A 21901-nucleotide genomic window follows, 5' to 3' on the forward strand; every position below is an offset into this window, starting at 1 on the left:
TCACAAAGCAGCCATCGCTGATACAAAGCTGAGGCTGCCTCAGCAAAATGAAGCATAGAGTAACGTCTGATCCTTGCACCCTCCTTTGCTGTTCTGCAGGTGACAAAACCAAAAACTGGGCAGAGGGAATAAAGGCTATTGCCAATTATACGCAGCATTATCATTTTTCTTCAAACCAAGGGAACGTAATCAGAGGAACTTCCAAAATTTCCCAAAGTGTTATGGTAATTACCTTTAATTTTAAAATACGTTATTTCAGAAATAAATCTTAATGCAGAAATGACTCAATTCTTTGAAAATCCATTAAGATTCACTTCACATTTCCTTTACAGGAGAGAGAACTGAAATTTTTTAGCGTGTCTTTCAAAGTAATGGTAAATAGCTGCTTTTAATTCCATCAGAAGCACAAAGGAAAGAAAACTTCCCATTTGAATGTGCTATATTTGGGAAACCTACTCTTGGCTGTTGCTCTAATGGAAGTGTAAATACTTACAGTACACCAAGAATTCAGAGTAACTTGTTTCTATGAGTAAGTTTGACATAACACAGCCAAATAAATTTGCATGGCTACACAGACCCGAGAGATTCTCTAAAATACTGTATCCATATTTTACCTTTCCTAGATCCTTCATTGCTTCAGACCTTTGTCTCAATTTCTCTTTAAACCTTTGTCTTGTCCTATTTGAAGACCTCCAGGGTTATATCTTATCAGTTAATTAACTTTTAGAATGGAAACAGCAAAAATTACTATAAACTTTTGCTCACATATATCAAAGGCAATGTCAACCAATGCAGCTCCTGTGTACCTAATCCAAGAGACTTACAATAAAATTGTGTCTTTCATTTATAGCTTCAGGCAAAAGAAGGTCCTGAAAAGAAATGTGTGAAGTGATGATGTTTACTAGAGCAATAACATTGCTATACAGATTAAATATTGGTCTAACCACTAAACTTTATGCCATGAAGTTCTGTTCTGGCATTACACTATTAAATACGAAGATCTCATCCACTGTTTTAACTTACTCAAAACAATGCAAAATTCATTACAATAAAAATGTTTATTTTTAAAAAACAAAACAGAAGTTTAACACTACTATTCAGTAGATGGGGACAATGCTAGCAGGTAAGTACGGGTGTGCATGGAAATATCAGATCCCTCACTATAAACTAATGAACAGTTTAGCAACAAAATACTAGAAGCAATGAAACCCAAGACATTAATTCAGGTTCTATAATGTCACAGGCAACAAGGAATAAAGGAGAAGCCAATTAAGTCTGAAATTTTGAATCAAATAAGGATAAGGAGAATCCTCAGGAATAACTTTGACTTTTCTTTTTTTATGGCTCTTCACCCAACATCGCAGATCTCATTGATGTGTATAAAAATATAATCAAGTAAAAGAGAATTGAACAAAGGCAGTGTCTGAAAACAATTTTGCCCACAGTTCAACATGACTATGGATGAAGCACAGGAACCCTAGACAGGAATAAAATAAAATAAAATAAAATAAAATAAAATAGGATTCGAAGAGGAATCAGAGCCTGAGAGGCTGCTGGGAGGGCTGGGACAGCCCACATCCCCTCAGCCTACCTAGAACAATCCCCTTCCTCCAGGCTCTTGGGCTACCAACTCCAATCATTTCAGAAAAGCTGTGCAATCAGTGCCACTAAAACTGGCATTTGCCCAGGGGTCTATCCCCATGCACAGAAAGACCGCAGCAGGAACGGAAACAAGGTGGGAAGTGTGAGCTGGGATAGCTCTGAGAGCTCAGCTGCAGGGAACAGGCTGGGAAAACTCCCTGGGAAAAGCCATCCTAGAAAGAAATGCATGTCAAGTATGAATTTTATTGTATATTTTATCCTTGAAAAAGTAGGATAGCAGTGGTTTTTAGTAATAAAGTAACAGGGGTAAAAAATCTATACATATCAGCCAAGTGCAATAACAGTCATTCCTGTTAAAGAGGTCAATAAAAAATAATGTGTCCTGTAGGTGAAATACTCCACAAAGGATTTCAATTGCCAAGCACACCAATCTCATCAGATAACAAGTGAGTAGAAGTTTAAGCCATGTCAGGAATTAAGGCAGAAAACTGACCACAGTTCCTATGGACAAACTTTGTAAGTGAAGATCACAGTCCTGAACTCAATGCCCCTGAAACCCATATGGGCTCCCAGTGCAGTCCCACTGGCAGTGCCAGGGCAGCACTCTGCTCAGATCCCCCCCAGTCCAACACCTTTGCATGACACCCAGTGAAGTAAAGGAGGATGTAAACTTAATTCTCCTGGAAGATGAAGATGGTACTAGCCACACATGAGACTTTTTGTCCAGCTTTACTACACAGACCACAGCCTTATGGATGCCTACCGGTGCCAGGTCACCTGCAGCTGATGGAAAAGGGCTTCTCCGGGCATTTATGATCCCATGTGTAGTGCTGGGCCTTCTTCCCACAACAGAATAGGAGAGCAGAATGAATATCTATTGCTAGGCATGAGAATCATGCAGTTGTTAGGTTTTTGGCGGGGGAAGGTGTTGGAGTGGTGAGAATTGAATTGTTTTCTCTATCAGGTGCATTACCACGCTCATTATTCTCTGCATGGCACACAGCTGTTCAGCAAAATGTTAAAAAGTGATGCTGATTCTTACAGGTAGATGACCTGAAAAGCATTAAAAAGTTATTCATCCATGCAGAAATTTTCTTAAAACTGAATCTCCTCCAGGAGCAAATGGTTTGTGATTCACACAGAAACACAGAAGGACTGAGAAAGCCTTAATCACCTGCAGTATAAACAACCTTTAAAGTTTGGAATATCATTTTTAGGAAGCATTAAATGAACCCTTGCAGCAGGCCAAAAGTCAAACAAAGACTTTTGTTCAAAAGTATGAAAAAATTGACTATAATTTTCAATGTCATAATGTCAAATTGTAAGCAGAAGTTGAAGTTACTGCAATAATTAAAAGGTTACAAAGAGTCTAATTTTTTGTTACACTCTATAAAATAATTACAAACTCATAATGATTTTTGACATGTTAGCAAGACATATGACAATACCAAACCAAAATTAGTTCACAAATTGAAATAGATTTCTGGGAGATTCCTCTCATTACATTGTACATGAACTTGCAGTTTGTATAATCAAATGTGAAGTTGTTTTCCAGCTTCCTTTAATCAAATGAAACCAAATGGCATCATTCTTCCACATTAGGACAGTCCCTTTCATGACATTCATACCATGAAAAAATGATAAATCCATGGAAAAATGGTGGCTTTCTAATTAAAATATTCCCTTCTTCTCCCCTTCCCAGCACCCTCCAAGGAAAACACCCAACAGAAAGTAGAGGGAATTTCTGCTGACTTTCAGCAAACCTTAAGAGATTTTCCTAAACTAATTTAATTTAAGTAGATGTCACACTTCTACCTAAATACATACATAAATTCCATTCCTTGCAGGTTTTATTATATACACATATATATACACACACACACATATATATATCTCTTTCTGCTACAATTTACTGCTGTTTCTGATTTTGTGTGTGTGTATAGCGTTAACTCAATTTAGATTTATTAATAAGAGGCTTTTCCAAGGAAGTTTCACTAAAAGGAACAGTTTTAAAAAGCCAATAAAACTTCGTATCCTTTAGTTTCAACAAAACACAAGAGAACATACTGTAGATTGAGATTACCGTATCAGTACTTTTGATTTACTCACATTTTCAATAGAAGACAGGCAATTCTCATACATAACTTTATTCCAAAGCTGTGACCTTGACTTTTAGCAAAAGTTCAATTGCAGGGATATTGTTTTTGAGGCAAGATGAAGGAATAAAGGAGTTCTCACAGATAAGATAATGAACTGTCACTTGCAGCTTATGAAATACTACTGTTTCAAATAGATGCTCTGATTTAATGTGTGTTGACAGCCGATTCAAAAATTATGACTAGGTCATTATGTGGCCCAGAGAGAAAACAAAGCATGAATTACTTGTTTATCTCATAAAGCATTAGGTGTGTGAAACAAAGACATCTCCACAGCCTTCCACGTAAGGATCAAAACTAACAGTTAAAATAATTAAAGGTTACATGTAGAATACAGAATTAAGTACCACACATTGGAGGTACAAGATTAACAATGCAATTTGTCAAAAGGTAAAGAAAATGTATTGAAGCATACTATTAGTAAAATTACTGATTACACCAAGATATTGTTTTTAAAGAAAAAAGTTGTTGCCTAGTTGCTGAAAATTATAAAGGAGTGCATAAAACGGCTATTTTAGCTTTAACCCACTTCCAAAGTACTCATACAACTGTCAAAATCCAGTGAAATTTAGAAAGAAAAGAAAAAAACAAAACAAAACACAAAAACACAAGATTAAGTCCTGGGTGGGATGAGAATTTTGGAGAGCAGCAGCAACTACTGACATATATATTCACACAAACTACAAACACAAACCCAGATTTTTTTTCCTCTACTCAATACAAAAATACAGAAAGTTTTTCTAATAAAGAGAAAAAGAAGATGAACTGCCAATGCTGATGTGCCTGCTATCAATAAACCAGAAGTCTTGATGAGACTACAAGGTTTTTCAGCACAGTAAGCAAGCAAAATAGCCAGGATTCATATGAAGTTTTGCACAGATTCTTGTATTCTATGTTGTCCAATATAACAGAAGCCTATTTCACAGTGCTATATAAAATTACTGTAGAAAAAATAAGCATGCATTGGAGGTAGGGTCACAGGATACATTTAGAAGACACGAGACTGACAGTCTTCTCCCAGCAAAACAATGAGCAAAGACTGAGGAGAAGTGAGAAAGAGTTTAACTCTTTATGTTTCAAATGCTAACCCACCTTTCTCACAGTATATGTTTAATATGAAGTTTAATATACTTTCCGTTATGATTATGGTGGTTCTCTTCAGTTAGAACTCAAAAAAAGCACATTATACATAACCCCTTGCAAAAATAAAATTATCCTTTATCAACACAAAATTTGCATCACCTACAAAAACGCTGACTAAATAGCAAACACTCAAGTGCTATCAGTATTTGACTTTTCCTTTCAGAATAACTGCTATAGAGAGTAATTATATAATAACTGCCCTGAGAGAATAGGTTTCTTCCATCATGAAGTAGCCTTTCCCAGGACAGGTCTTGGTTGCCTTTTTTTGTGTTTTTTTCTTCCACAATAACTACATTATACTTTAGGAAGTGTAATTGAAGGTTCACAATAATTCTATATGTACTCAACAAAGTCTTAAAAAACAGACTGATAATTTTTACTTCTCATATTATTATCACATTACATACTTCTTTGAGTGAAACCCTGACAGAGCCAAAACTTGACAGGCAAATTCATGTAGTTTACCCAGGCAATGGTTCAATTGGAAAGGAATATATGCAGTGTTGGGCAAAGGGCCTTAAATGAGGTGAACTTGAGAGCAAGCAGCAGGACCCATCCATGGCACACCACCTGGTGCTACAGGAACACAGAACAGCTCAGAAAGTCCACAGAATTCAGAGACTGATCTGGTGAATTTGGCAAAATCTGGTGTTTTGGGGGCAGGACACAGAGTAAAGTCTACTCAGCGAGATCATACGCCACGAGGAGGAATCCATGCAAAACAGCAGGGTAGAGGGAGGATGAAAGAGAATGACCATAAAATTACACAGGTAACAACAGCTTGGATGGGTAGGTGGATGAATACATTCATATAAATTTATTAAAGGTACGGGAGGTGTCCTGAGAGGCTGGGCTTATAAAAGAGGCTTGCAGCTTATAAAAACAACAAATGGCAAAGTGAAAGCTGTCTCATTAGGAACTGGGCATAGCCACGGATAAGCAGGAGCAAGAAAGTTCAGCTAAACTCAGTCAAAAGCTATTCAGTGCCCTCAAAGAAAGGTGGAAACTAGGTCAAGTTCCTGAGGATTAGAAGATGACTGCAGCACAAGCATACATAATTCACAATGAGCAAAGGGCAGTAAAGGTAACAAAGGATCCTTCTGTAAATGTAGAGACAGACAAGACACCCTCCAGCCCTCCCGCCCCACCTGGCAAAAAAAGAGGCCCAAAAAAAGTTTGCCCCCCACTTCAACGAGCATATCAGCTGCAGTCCTGCAAGTGTGACAATTAGCAGCTAAAACAAAATTAAAATCTGAGGCCTCTACAAGGGAAAAAGCTTTCTAGGCTAAACCAGGTATTTTGAAATTGGAGATCCTAATGAAATCCTTGCTCTAGCAAACTTAAAGACTTGATGAGAATCTTTGAGATCTCATGGAGGACGTGCAACTTGCCATGAAACACTACTAGCCTGTATCAGTGCTGTTATTTTACTTATTTTAAGGTAAGGGGTATAGAAATACACAAAAATAAAGGTAAGGAAAGGGAACTAAAATTTTGTGCAAGCAAGTACAGAGTAGAAGAAAAACTAGCAGGAAGACTGTGTAGAGACTGTAGTTCCTAATGGTTCACTATTAAGATGGAATAAATTATTAATTCAAATTTTCATTAACAACCTTAATGATGCACTTCCAGAAGACTCCAAATGCAGCAGAGCTGCTGCATGTAAAGCGTATGTAAATGTGCATGTAAAATGTAAAGAAAATCCAGGACTCTGCAGTCAGGATTTCCTGAGCTGTAAGGAAACACAGCTCTCCAGTTCCTCCTAACCTCCCTCCTCGCTCCATAGTATTTTCCCTGATCACTCATTATACACACAGCATTACATATGCTGTGGTTTGAAACTACTACAGGAAATAGCTTATTTCCTTGAGGACAAAATCCTAAAAATGCTCAGCACCATGAATCCTAAATGACATCCAAATGGCTTTCTTAATAATTAAATTATAGTGCATCAAAAAGCACATGCCTTTAGCAGTCTGATTTGTATGCACACACTCGACAGTGAGTAACTGGGTAAGCAAAGATTGGGTGGAGTTGCCATAAAAATATATAGTATGCTTAGCACTAAAAAACTCTGAAACAGAACACAGCCTTTTGCTTTATGATTCTCTCTGGACCTGATTCACCGCTGTTTTATTACTGACTTTTGTTATTGTATCTGAATACAATTTGATTTTATGAGATCTTAAATATTACCTTTATAAACATTTCATGTGATGTTGACTCTCTATCTACAAATTGCTTATTTGCTTACTGTATCTGTTTGTTGATGCCTTGCAATAGTTTATTTTTGCATTAACTTCTTTGTTGAGTTTAGTTTATCTTCTGAGAAAATCTTGGGATGGAATTTTTAACAAGAAATCCTTAAAAAAAAAAAAAAGACATAACTAACTGGGGAAGATGTTTTCCTTTACAGTGCTCTGTTTGCAGTATAATTTGATCGGGGATCTTATGCCATTCACCATGAGATTTCAAGTACTTTGTTTATCATTTAATCAATATGATTTGAGCAACCTTGAAAGATTTTTAAATTGTAAGCTAAATTCTGTTCACACCTACTGCAACATTACCTGAGTTTTAGACTTTCACTCAATAAATGCTCTCCACACATCATTTCTTTTGATTACACAATTCTTAGTGTACAAACTGAACACTGGTAAAAACTTGTGAGTGACCTCCTTCATCTTTATACCCAAAAGAAAAAAAAAAAATAAAATAGGTTAGCCAGAGATTTCTAAAGGTTTGCTTTATGTAGTTGCTATATGAGGGTCTAGGAGTCCTCACATGGCACTGCGTGTCAGCACTGCAGGGCAGACAGACCAATTCCACACCTTGATGCCTTTGTTCACCAGCTGTTATTTGCTGGTGTTAACGCTTCTGGACAGAAGTTAGAGTAGGGTTTCTGTTCAAGGAAATGCCATGAGTTTTGCTGCTGACTGCAGAGATGCTGTGTGTGAAGGAGGCATATTGCTTATCCAGAGCACTGCACAGACAGGTGTGGAATCACCTTATCAATAAAGAAAAAAAAAAATTGAGACTTCAAAACACAGTAATAATGGAACCAGAGCAGGGATTACCTGTACCACATTTATTAACTTGTTTTCAAGTAATGGAAGAAGATGATGACTGCACTGGGAGTAAATACAATAGGATCGTTTGTGTCCCCTGATCAAACTACTTGACAGGCCAGCATTACTTGATAGCTGTACTCATACATCCATCACTTCTTCCACTGCACATGTGAAAGCTTACATTCAACAAAGCACGTACTCAAATTTTCTAAACTACAGCCCATAAATTAATTCTACGTAATTTTTGGAAGGGCAACAGGTTATTATTTTCCTCACTGTAAATATTTAATACTTTGAAAACCAAAGGACCCACTGCAAACTGCTGTTATGTTTCAGTATTATTAAGTTTGCCTCTTGGAAACATCAGCCCTCGGAATCAACTGAAATTCCATAGTCCTTCTAGATTTCTTTCATGGTTACTGTTTTTTATATTTACGTTTACCTGTGAAATTCATGTAACTAGGAAGACAGGCATCTTTCAAAGTCTTCAGATAAGGCAATTTAAGCAGAGACACATTTTTGCCTGGTTTCTCATCAAAGCACTTAAAATTGGAAAGTTTATGCTTTCATACAGGATTTTCAGAGTATTTACATTTAAATAAGATTTAAAAAAAAGCAAGGTACATGATCTAAAAACAAAAATGAATAAAGAGCAGCCATTTTCATATAAATGCTACAATTAATCATTATGATGAACAGACAGCAAGCAATCCATCTCATCATACCAGAGAGCTGATGTAGCTTTTCCTTTCATATGCCACAGAAGTTAATTATTATGAGCAGATGTGCTTAGATTACATGAAAATTTATACTCCGTGAAACTACGCACTGAAAATATCTATTTATTTTAAAGCACAAATGTATTTCCCGTTTGTTTGGAGGTTTGTTCACATGCAACTTCACCAGCAATGCAGCCTGCACAAAACCCATCCATCTTGCAGGCAGTGAATTTTGTGTGCTCCATTACCTGATCATTTCAAAGTGGAACTGAAAAGCACCTGCTGGTCAAAGCAACTTCTCACAAACAGAGTACGTCTGATTTGCCTCGATGAATGAAATAAATGTCCCAATGTACCCCAGAGATGATGTGTGTAAAGACCACATCACAAGCTATGGTGTCAGAATGCAACAGAAGAGTTAAATCCTTCAGGCCCTGTCAGCAGTTAATGTCTACACATTATCTGCTCAGTACTACAGACCAAATCATGCTTGATTTTCTCAAATTTTATTAATAAGTACCTATTATTAAGATATCCTCTCAGAGCAAAAGGAACAAAATAAGCCAGCAGTGAAGGCTCGTGGTCAGCAAGGGCAAAGGCTATGGAAGCCCATATATTCTTATCACACGGCAGCGGTTGGGAGTGCTGCTCTGTCACGTAATACATCCCTTGAGGACATGCTGATCTACTTCACCCTGGATTAAACAAATGCTGAAGTAGATGGCCTCCGACAAGCCTATTACATTTTAATAGGTTGGTTAGATTCCCTCATATAGCATAGCTCTAGTTCAAGCGTTTCTTTTGCCAACACAAACACTGGGATAGAAACAAAGATACAGAAAGTTAATATCCAAGAGATACCAGAAAAGAGATAACTCGAAGAAATTTCCATCACCTTGGGGTACATATCAAAGAAAATAAATATATGATCACAGGACTGAAACTTCTGGGGACTGTCAAAAAGGAACGACAGTACTGATGTTAGAATTACCCAGAAAAGTGGTAGGAAGTCACATTTCCTACAGGGCTTCACATTCGAGATCCAAATTTGACATTACAAAATACCCTACTTTGGGAAAAACCTGTAAAATATCAGAATATATTATTCCATACCTTCCTTATTTCACAAAGCCAATATCAGAAATCCTTTAATAAATGCTTCACGCACTAGGCAAAACCAGTGGCTGCCAGGAAAAAAAAATTGACTTTAGAAAAATCTTTGTTAGGAGATGACATTTTTTCATTACTATCTATTGCCATCAAAATATAGAGATGGCTTTTTCTTGTGTAGTAATTTTATTCCAGTGGAATTCCAATTTTTTGGATGAAGTTTCTTTTGATTTATTATAATATAAGGAAGACTGAATCTTCTTCTGAATCCTTTGAGAAGCAGTTCAATGACAATACTGTTAATGAAAGGGAAGAAGGGGCTGTTTTGAACAGAAAGAATGCTCAGAAGCATTAATGCTGCAATAATCAAACAGCTTTGGAAAGTGCTTAGATTTTTTTTAATATATTTTTGAACATTAAAGAAAACTTCTATCCCAATGGATATTCTCTATGTGCTAGAAACCACTGTTTCTTCCTAATATAGAAAGGCTATTAAAAAAAAAAAAAAAAAAAAAAAAAAAAAAAAAAGGATATATCAATTAATCTTCTTTCCAGGGCAGGCAGAACATAGTGACGTGAACATCTTTAGAAATGGTGCCAAGAAAAAAGAGCAGCACTGAATGTGTAAAGAAAATGTAGGAAATACTGACCACTTCACAGTTACTTGAAGTATTTGCATAAGTACAAGCATTTCATAAGTGTTCTCGTCACTTCCAGTTACCATACTGCCATTTTACTGCACCTGTTTGACAGTAAGGTTGTGGGATTTTTGAAAGGCAGTTTAAGCCATGGTTATTCATGTATTCTGAAACTGAAAAATTCATGTCTAAAACCTCAATTTCAGTTGGAGTAACATAAATATACAAGTCCACATTTAATGAACATGACATCAGGATTCATTTTGCACCTTTGTGGCATGCCACTATTAACATATCTTGTGCTTGAAGATTTACAGTATGCGACACTGATGAGCTCTGTCATTTAGGATTCTAATATTCATGTTCAATACCACAGTTTAATTATTTAAAGAAATCTGACAATAATTTCTAATAAGTGTTTCCTAACTGATGTAGAACAAGGAAAAATGCAAAATGCAACTTTTACTCAGCTTCTCTAACAAAAAGTCCTTAGACAGGGCAAACTTTAGCAGCGTAACAACAAACAATATCTGCCAAGAACAGAATTTTCCATTCCTTTCAACGTCTCTATTTTTCCTTTCACCAATAGTTGGGTTGTTTGTTTGCTTGCTTGTTTGTTTATTGGTTGGTTGGTTGGTTTTTGCTTAATTTTTGTTTTGTTTCCCACAAAATTGACAAAGTCCTCTAATATTTCATTGACATAAGTAGCATCAGCGTTTCAACCCAGAACCAACCATTTCTTCAACTAGGTAAAATAAATACCAAACTAAGTATCTTGTGTACCACCATGCTGTAAGAATACATATCCTGTCTTTATCCTCCCACATAATGTCTCCAGAATTTGTAGAACTTGTTATTCCACTTGACTGAGATCATTATGGACAAGATGACATTACTGTGGTAATGGCTCAGAGAAAAGCATCTCTAATGTTTTTCCAACAACCAGGAGTATAAAAGCTTTTTAATAAACTTACTTATTTTTTGGTCATGCTTTAAGGTCTCCAGTTTAAAGAGCCTATTTGAAGAAAAGTTCTCCTTCAGGCCATTTCCAGAGAAGGTGGATCTTATCATGGGCAGCTCAGATGAATTTTTAACAATTTTCCTGTGAACCAGAATGGCTTTAGCATGAACTATCTTTGGATTTGTAAACAGCATAACAAGAAGGAAATTAAAAAATTATAAAATCAAAAGTAGATCTATATCAGTATGGAATGGGACTGTCTACAGCATGGATGTGAGCCAGAGGGACATGAAAGTGCTGTATAAAATAGCAAACACAAAAGTGACCAAAATAGACTCAATTGTCTCATGAACAAAGGATAATTCAATTTAATTGAAAATCACCAATAAAGTGAAATGGTTTACACACTGCAGGGTTAATTCATAGAACTACAGTATACTAGACACAGAAGAGGCAAAAGGAACACGGGAAAAAAAATATATATATATATAACTATATATTTATAACTAGTTACAGTGACAGTTACATGAACTCATATAAAATATGAAGGATTATAAACCCTCTTGTTTCAGGTTCTAAGTCATCAAAACACAGAGTTTTAGAGCAAAATGGCTCCTGTATTTTTGAAAAGTAGCAGACAAAGCTGCACAATCAGGTCTACTTACAAACAATCCATGGTCACAGAAAGGTTTCAGTTATAATTTATAACACCCTCTGCACAAAACAAGAAGTGTGACCACCCAGGCCTGCTGTTGATATAAGAGAAGTTTCTCGGGTTTGTACAAAAAGTCTGAATCAACAGTTCATAGCCTGAATTTTAAATCAATGGAAGATGATGCTAAAACAAGTTGTAATTGGAAGGGCCTGTCTCCAGTTGGAGGAAGAGATTGCTCTTCATTATGTCTCTCATTATGTCTTTCATCCTCCTGAGTAAGTCTCAGCACAGTTTGGTTCTCCTTGGACCACTTTCATCTGCTATACTCTGTTTAATGACAATTCATCATTTAAAAAACGGACCCCAAAAATGACTTTCACCAAAGATAGTTTCTTAGATCATAGAGACTACACACTAGATGAAAGAAATCTTAGGAGGACCAAAGAGAGCAGAACTTAATCAGAGGGATGAAAGACAAAATGAAAATCTATCTACCCTTACATTTTAAAAGGAGTTTCCTTCAGATAAGATGATCTTGACTCTTTATGTGTACCTGCTAAATATGGTGTGAGTGCTGTCAGATCATTTGGGACTTTTATGATTGAGATGCTCTAGCAATTCTTGTAAATTGTACACATTTGAATGGTGCTGCCTTTGACTTTGAGGTGATTGGGCCACTTCCTATTGATCTAAAGCCTTCTTTTCCCCCTTCTTCCCTCCTTCCTCCTAATCAAGGCAGAAATACATAGCCTGGAAAGCTTTGATGTTCCTCTGCTTTACTTCTCATTATTTTGATCTTTTAACAATCCCTCTATTGGTACATGCTTGTAATATACATTTTCAGTGTTTATGCCTTCTGGCTTCAAAAGACTTCTACTTATCAAGACTTTTTTTTCTTTTCTTTTTTTTTTTTTTTTTTTTTTTTTTCCCAGAAAATAAATGCTGCGTGTGGTACTAAGATGCTGATGTTCCTGTTTTGTTTATCAGATAGGAACAGTGCAGAGTTAAGCTAGAAAGCCTGCTTGTTTCCTTGTATAGAGTAGAATATATTGTCCTATTTTTGAAGGAAATCAAATACATATAATTTATCTGACACAGACTTCATCATCTTTATTTTATGGAAAGTCTACAGAATACTGAATTGCCTTTGGATAAAATGTTGCACTGTAGATTACTGTCAGGACAAATTCTCATAAGAGCCTCCTTAGTTTTTGTGTTTTGCTGGCATAAGGCTACAGTGACAGAATGAGTTGGAGTCTCTCTTGCTATTAGTTAGCATCTATAAAGTAAGGTCATGCCAATTCTCCTACTGCCCATGAAATACTCTTACAGTAGATATACCTGAGATAGAAGCTGGACAAGACCTAGACTGAAATATAGTAGCAGTGTTTTAAGTGTCTTATGATGTCTGCTGACATCTCCCATAAAAAAGGAGGGTAGTCCACTATCATTCTCTTGTCAGCAACTTGTCACTGGAAAATCGGTATCAATCTTTTTACCCATTGTCCTATCAACTGAGTCCAAAGTAAAAAAAAATTGGTCTACAAGAAAACATGACCTGGAAATCAGTGGGATGTGATACAATACATGGACTAATTTCAATTCCCCAAACTATTACTTTACCTGCTGCAGCCATCAAAAAAGCCATGCAAATATTTACACAGACAATTCAGCTAAGTCATCAGGATTTCAGAAAGGGGCTCAGGACGATCTCTACACAAGTAGGTAATGTTAGATCTCAAAATTAAACTGCAGAAATCTCAGTCAGCCACAAATGCTCAGAGTGATTTATCCACCGCATCTCACCTAGTCAACATCTGCCCTTTCCTCTCTGCTACTGGTCAATTCTAACCCAATTTGGCTCTATTTGAGCCCAAACTCAAATACATCCCATCAAAAACCTGCCTGTGAGCAGAAACTTTCCTCACTCTGCTACTGTAGGAAAGGCTAAGAATACATACACACAGCTTTTCCAAATGATTTTTTTTTTTAATTTTGTATTGATGTCTCCTCCTCAATTTTTTCCTTGTTTTCCTCTTTGTGAAACATTATCACACATTTTTGTATGAAACTATCAAATCCAGAATTACACACAGACTTTGGGAAATACTTTAAAGATCATAAAGGTAAACTGGTAGAAATTAGATACAAACAATCCAGATTTACGTAGTAAAACATCCATATTGTCATGATAAATCTCTTGAATTCCGAATTCCTGTGCACAGTTCATGCATAGTTCACAAAGACTGTAAATAATTTTCAAGTGTAAAATCAAGGATAAAATTTCATTAAATTCAAGAGATTTAAAATCATTCACTAATATTCACCAGAGTTTAGACTCACAAATAACTATTTTTTTCTGATGAATGAAAATGGGATATTTTGGAAGAAAAATAAAATTCCTAATCTATTTTGATTCTGTTGATAAACAAGGAATTAGAATTAATTAAGAAAAGGTTTGATGTTTGTATTTGATCTTAATTGTTTGTCATCATTTACAGTGGCAGAAAACATAACTGAACAGAAATAAAAGTGAGGATTACCTGTTAAAATATTCTATTTTAGGAATTAGAAAAATCAATTTCAGGAGGCTGGAGATAAGAAATAAAATATAAGACATAGATGATTTAATGATGCGTACCTTTTTTTTTTTTTTTTTTTTTTTTACAACAGCATAATGCTACTAACTCATAGTCCATAACTCAATTCAACACTCACCTCTGCAGCACTGCTGCCTGTCTTTCTACACAGTGTAACTGCTACACATTTTTTTTCTTTACTGAAAATTTCACTTCACTGATTTCAGAACATTCTCAAATTTATCCAACTTGAATTTTTTGGCTTGCAGTTCAAAGTATTCACAACCTACAATTTGTGATTACCCAGATGTGTTATACTTGTACTCTCTATTTCATTATACACACTGTTAGTGAAAACAGTGAAGACAGCCAAGCGTACATGTGGCGGGTGTGATGACATTTGAAATGGCCTTCCTGGTTGACAGCAAACAGCTGATAACAGAGCTTTGAAATTATTTTTGCACAACCATTTCATCGTGCATTTCTCTAGGTCGTACTGATTTCAGAGCATTCTCCAATTTATACAACTTGAATTTCTGAACTTAAATACCCTGTGGGAGACTATCACGTGGGACTGGACTCAAAGTCTTCCTAAAGTCAAGGAAATATGTCCTGCTTCCCACTTACCTTACTGCCAACCCTCAGCAAGCCGCCTTGCCAAGGAAAGAAATCAGATTATCAAGAACAAATAATAGTAAATCTATTCTATTTTGGTTGCTTCTTATCACCTTATTACTCCCCATGTGTTTGTAAGCTGCAAATTGCAGTATCAGTGACAAGGAAATAAAAATACAGATAACATGTACTGCATGAATTTGCAGTATGACGCAGAATGGCTACATTGGCGAAGTTGCAGAGATGCAACTGATAGCATCCTGGAAAGACTACCCCTGAATGTTGATCCTAGACAGACTTCACTTCACAAACCCTTTCAAATACATCACTAACAAAACCCAGCTCCTGTCCTTACCCTGGTAATTATTTCTCCCTCAGCTATATGCTATCAGTGCTACCAGCTGACAAGCAGGTGTCTTCCAGACAGTGATATTGGCCAAGAGCACTAGCACTCACGTTCTGCTTGCTGTGCTCCCGAGTCCACACTCCCAGTCATTTCCCCGCAACCACCAATTACCATTGTGTCCCTAGACCAGCACCATCAGGAAAAATAAACAAACAAAAATAGAAATATATAATGACAAACCTATCAAATCCTCAGTATCACCCAGAATAAGGCTCAAGTTGCCAATGTTCTACCACGCAAAGCTAATGTTGGATGGAGCTACTGACTACAAACTGCAAACTCCAAATGAGTTTGCAGAAACCTGCAATGAAGGAGAAAAGAATCCTAAATTCCTTGAGCCCAGTGGTTCCTGCATTCCCAATTTTTCATTGCCAATTCATATATGAACTTTTGTACTGAAATATATCTATATCAACAACTATCTTAGCAAATCTGATGTGGTATGAATTTACAACCTTGTTAATGGACAAAAGAAGTACATCATACAAGGTCTGACAGTACAGCATTCCAGAAAAAAATGTTCTAAGATGCACAAGGAGGCCATCCAGTATTAGTCCACACCGTCACCTCAGGTTAGCCAGGGAGAGTGCACTTCTTCCAAAGCAGAGTAGTAGTTTCTCATTATGGCATTGGTGGTTTTGTTGTTGTTTCACTGTACACAAATCATTAAATTATTCTCTAAGAGTATTTGCTTTTGTGTTAATTTTCTGCTTCATGTCATTGCACTTCTGTATTCTTCCAACTGGGACTTACAGCTCAGAGATGGACATATCCCTTTTTTTAATGGGCAGAGATATGGTCAAATCCCTCAAATGAATCACTATTAAGATGTGGCAGGAACCGGAGAAAATAAGATATGACATATTCCATTGCTGCAGCTTCTCCCTGCTTTTGGAAAGTAACTACTTTTTTCATAACCATGTTGTCAGGTATTTCCAAGACTATTTTTTTAAAGCAAAGCCTCATTACATCAGTCTGGTCTTCAATACATGTCCATTTACTTCATCCAATAGCTTTTGAAGCAGCCTTCAAAGACACTTGCTTAAAGCAGGCTTTCCATCCACTAATTAAATGTTAACAATCCCTTGTAATGAGCAACACATTTTTTCCCCCAAAAAACGTGAATGTCTAAGATGGCTGATCATGTCAGCACTGAAGAGAGAGGTCATTTCTGGAGGATCTTCCATCACAAACATCAGAGAACAGTAAAGTCACCAAAGGGCATCTGAAGCAGAAGCAATTTTCTCACAGTCTTGACACCTTCTAGTAAATTAGTCACTTGTCGAGGAAAATGACAGCTATATAGCAATAGAAAAGCTTGTAAAGCTTTTCATTTATTGTTAGAAATGTTGTCTATGTCACTGTCAAGCAACAGTAATATCCCTACCCTGTTTTATTCTCAAGTGCCCCATCTCACGTTCTTTTGCAAATAATGCCTTAATGAAGTTTAAATAACAAGTATTTTTCTTAGCTCTAAACACTATTTTCCTCTTACCTGCCTGACTGTTTTCTGAATAAGTTAGTCTACTGAAGGTGATACACAAAATGAAAGGCTGTTTTAATTAGTGCAACATCATTCCAAGATAAAGCTGTGAAAACTGCAGCTTCAGGGAGGCATCATCTCCTTGGCTATTCTGTTCATTACTCAAATAAATCCCAGTATCTTCAGCATGTTACATGTGCCATTTGAGTGAAAACACTCATGGAACAAGATCTGTAAGTATCTATATCAGAATCTGCCATAAGAATGGAGCTTGAAAGCCATTTCAGACTTACTTTTCCCTCATCAGAGTCACAGTTATATTTTAAATATATTCTAAACATATACACATACACACACTTTCTTTCTTTAGAAATAATTGATATTAATTCAATGCCTTTATAATTAGCCAGACCTGACAGTCACTGAAAACTGAAATCCTCTTATTTACATGACAGTCAGGACATGGACAATGAAAGAAAAAAATTTCTAAAGTGGATGTTCTGTGCCTGATTATCTTCAGTGCTGAAAGGGTAATAGCTGTTGTATAGTAAAAAAGAGGTTGGGCAAATTCATATAAATACTCTTTGAAGAATAAGCATTTACTAGCTAAAGACTGACACACTATGCAAGCCAGTTACTGTGTAGAATACTGGTGATGCCTCAAATGCAAGCTGTTGTAGGATACATGAATATTGAAGGACAGCATAAAACTATAACACCTAGAGTTCTTACACTGATGGCACAGTTTATCCTCAAGAGAATTCTATAGACTGACACAATCATACTATATAATTTGGGGTGGAAGGGACATCTGGAGGTCCAATGCCTTCTCAAAGAAGGATGGACCTAAAAGTTGGAGAAGATTGCTCAGGTCCTTATTCAATTGAGTTTTAAGCATCTCCAGTGCACCTGCAGCCTTCCTAAGCAATCTGGGACAACTTACGATAGTTTCTTCTGTTTTTTTATTATGCCCTTCTGGAAGAAGTGTGACTGCATCCCCACTCCCATTTTCCAGGTTGAAAAAAGCCAACTCTCTGGACTTGCCTCATATATTATTTCAAAAAACCTCCAAAGGCTGCCTTCATAGTGAAGAATGATAAATTCAGAAGTCCTCCAGCGCTGAGGTCTACATGCTGGAAGACATCCTGCAGGGTGTGTAAGCACGTGCCACCTTTGTCTAAATGGCTACTCCATGACAGTTTGTTAACACAGCACCTCTTCACACATGCTAGCTGCTCTTGAAAAGTTCAGGTAGCAAGACAAGGTTCAAACATAAGATTTTTGAAAGTTTCCCTTACTAAACACTTTTACAGATCAGGTGCAGAATCACCGAAAGTCCACCAGCTTGTTTTTCAGAAGCGACTTCATCAGTTAGCAGCTTGGTTTCAGCTGCCTGCTCCGCAGACATCACTCCTCTTGTTTGTAGGAGTTTTCTTGTTTTGAGATGTCTCAAAAATCTTCCATGCATTTCATCTGAAAACTCATTTTCCTGAAACTTCATTCATCCTCAGTAGTGCCTAGCAGATTGGTTCTATCACATCACGCAATTATGAAAATCGGAGCTGTTGTGAAAACTTCAGCTAATTATAAAAAGTGAACCTGGCACTGAAGCAAAATTTGCTTAAACCCACCAGGCTGTGAGATTCCTTTCCCATGATTACCCCAAAACACTACATAGCCTCCTTAATTGCTGGAGAGCTCTCCACAGAGCAAAAATAAGCAAAATACTTTTCTATTATGCTTCAAATTCTGTCAGAGTAAGATTAATAAAAAGTTCGTGCACTTACTGAAGATTACCTTCCCTTCACATGGAGATTCAGAAATACATTTTATGACATCTCAATTTACGGAGTTCTCTTTGAAAACCGTATGCATAGGCTTGTGGTCAAAACCTAGCTAAAGTTATTTACTCCTTTGAATTGTAGTTTAAAACATTTATTCTTTCAGATGCAGCCCACATAGTGTCAGGGCTTCTCTTTCTTTTCCTTTGTTTCCAGATTATGTAAGAAATTCAGTTCATCTTTAAAGAATAGTTTCTAACCTTGTGAAGGAGTAAATTATTATGTCAAGTTTCTTCAGTTAGCATACCTGTATAGTAATCTTTTTTCAATAAAAATAACCTTTTGTTAAAGGTTTTATTAGATTTTTCAGCAGACTGATAACAGTCACATCTCAAGCCATCTGCAGGAACTGCTACAGACTCCGATCACATACTCTGAATAGTGAAATTTTTCTTAACGCTTTTGTTCAGACAATTGGATCACTGTATTTTCCAAGTGCTTAATCACACAAAGGGCAGGAGCCCAAAGCCTTTACCCACACTGAACTCCTCAAATAGTCCTAGTAAAAATCAGGCCTCAGGCAAATTATTAGCAAAATTTAAAATCATGAGGAAATTATCCTTTCCATTTTTAGTGCCAAGAATGGATTACTTCACAGAGATCTATAGATAGATAGTTCTTTCAAAGCCCACATACTTCATCTTTAGGCAGAAGAACAAGGGTACTTACTGTACGGATACATGAATACCCAGCATAAAGCCATCCCTGTACTCCTAGTAAACTATCATGTTACTGGTACTTTAGCTTTCAGTACAGCAGCAAAGCTATATAATGAATCCACTTCCCAAAACACTTTATTTTACCCTTGAAGTCACTGTTTCCAAATGGGCTACTGTAAAATTGTAAAGACCCTTCTTAAATGTCACCCTCCATTGCCTTAAATATTTCGAGGTTGCATGGAGAAAGCTTACCCCTTGACTGCAAACCATGTCCACACGCCTCATTATATCCCAGCACACCCTGTCTCACTGAATCTGGTACCAGTATACAGTGACTCCATCGATGGGTCTTCCACCTATGAGACGAAAAGGTCAACACTTAAGTAGCTAAAATTGGAAAACAATTCATAAGTCCAGACAAAAACTTCTGAAAGCTGAGATACAGATGATGATATACTGCAGAGGCTCAAGGAAAAACAGCAACAACAACAACAAAAGCTTTAATCAGACCTGAAATAAGCATTGTGAACTGAAATTCAGACTTAAGGCTCACCTTCTAGAAAGCCACACCATCCTTCCACCATATTTCCTTTTATTTCTTAGGGGTGTAACTCAAAGTCACAAAATAAACAACAGATTCAGTGAGCTTTGAAATCAGACTCTCTTCCTGCAACCCCATTCTCACATGTCTGATGCTTTACACAATCTGCTGCTTTCTGTGCCATGATGTGTGTCAGCCAGGAATGCAAGACAGTAGCTTTCTATAGCGCTGTGCAGTACAGTGCCATGCAGAGCTGAATGTTTCGGCTCCTGCTTTGTCCCCATGTTCAGTTGCCTGCTCTGCTCTGAGTCTATGTGCTACTGGATGTGTGGTTTGAAGATTTATATGCATAGATATAATACATTTCTATTTACTAACATTGTATAACAGATGGGTCATAGAATTTTAATGAGAGTGGTGAGTAATTGCCCTATTGTACTATTTGTCTAATCAGAAATTTTTAAAGTGCATATTATTCACTGGAGTGAGAGCATCAGGGGAGAAGACTGTTTCTGCAATAAGCATACAATTATGATTAAGGCAGTTGAGTGCCTGTGGTACCAAAATAGCTTGCATTGATTTTTAGGTACTTTGAGGGGGGAGTTCCCAGTAAAACTATCCTTAAACACTTCAGACCCTGAAGTTACCATTTTCAGGAGCTGTGTCTGTTGGTGCTCATTCTGATGAAGCCAGATAATTTCAAAACTCCAACTTGATCTCTACTTTTACGTATTTTGCAAAAATTACTATTTACGTATTGTTATTACTAATCGTGTTATTATTATAACCTCACATTTTCCAGTTCTATGTCATTTTCCAGTGAAAATTGTGCAGGATGATCCAACAAGATTACTTTCTAGAGAACTGGAAACCCACTAGCAAGAAACTGATTCAAAGCTAATCTTTTTTACCTATACACTGGACAGATGGGAATATCTTCACATTCTCTTTCTTCATACAAGGTGTCTGGGCATGCATGTCCCCCATTGGCAGCATCCTGAATGATAATCCTGTACCGGGATTGCTTAACTGCTGTAGCATTGCCTGTAAAACAAAGAAAAAAATGGTTTCCAGACACAGTTGGCAACCTCTGTTAGTGATCTAGCTGTCTTGGATAAAAACATCCTCGCGTTACATTTATATTCTGAAATTGTGAGCCCTCTGGCTCTCATGACCCCTGACAAAGAAGCGAGGGAATGGTACATTGGATCAAAAGCTTTAAAATTACAAATAGTTCAGCAGAGCAGCACCTGGAAGGTTGATAATTTAACAGCTTAAGAGATGCATCAGAAATGGCTTTTTTACAGAACATCAAATCAGACAAGAAAATAGCTATGAGCGAATGCTTAAACACCTGAGCAAGGGAAAAAAAAAAAAAAAAGAAAAAGAAAAAGAAACCTGTTACAATGGAAGATTTTGTTCTTGAAAACATATTCTGGTGGTCTCAGGCTGCTTCCATCTGTCTGTGTCTAGAAATTATAGGTGATAACTTCCTGATAAGAAAACTATCGCAACCAACAGAGGCTAATTCTCTGCTTAGCCTGAATTATGCACAAGGTCAATGCATCTGGAAACACAGTTCACAATCTGTGGTACAGAATGCAGTTCAAGAAACAAGGCAAGGATTTACACCAGTGTGACCTGAGAGCTAAAGCAAACACAATCCTTGACTGTGTAAGAGGGACGTACATGTAGTATCTGAGAGCTGGTGTAACTGCTGTG

General features: G+C 36.8%; 1 protein-coding gene across 1 annotated transcript in view; it reads right to left on the reverse strand.

The window, feature by feature from the left end:
* Window positions 1-21901, reverse strand: part of THSD7B (thrombospondin type 1 domain containing 7B) — a gene marked incomplete at both ends in the record, with an annotated part of 259689 nt that overhangs the window by 110011 nt on the left and 127777 nt on the right. Inside the window, 2 exons of the mRNA XM_084289684.1 lie at window positions 19891-19994; window positions 21091-21223. Of these exons, the coding sequence (XP_084145810.1) occupies window positions 19891-19994; window positions 21091-21223 (237 nt within the window). The remainder of the gene's footprint in view (window positions 1-19890; window positions 19995-21090; window positions 21224-21901) is intronic.

The sequence above is a fragment of the Netta rufina genome (assembly GCF_964035555.1).
Source record: "Netta rufina genome assembly, chromosome: 6".
NCBI classification, from domain to species: Eukaryota; Metazoa; Chordata; class Aves; order Anseriformes; family Anatidae; genus Netta; species Netta rufina.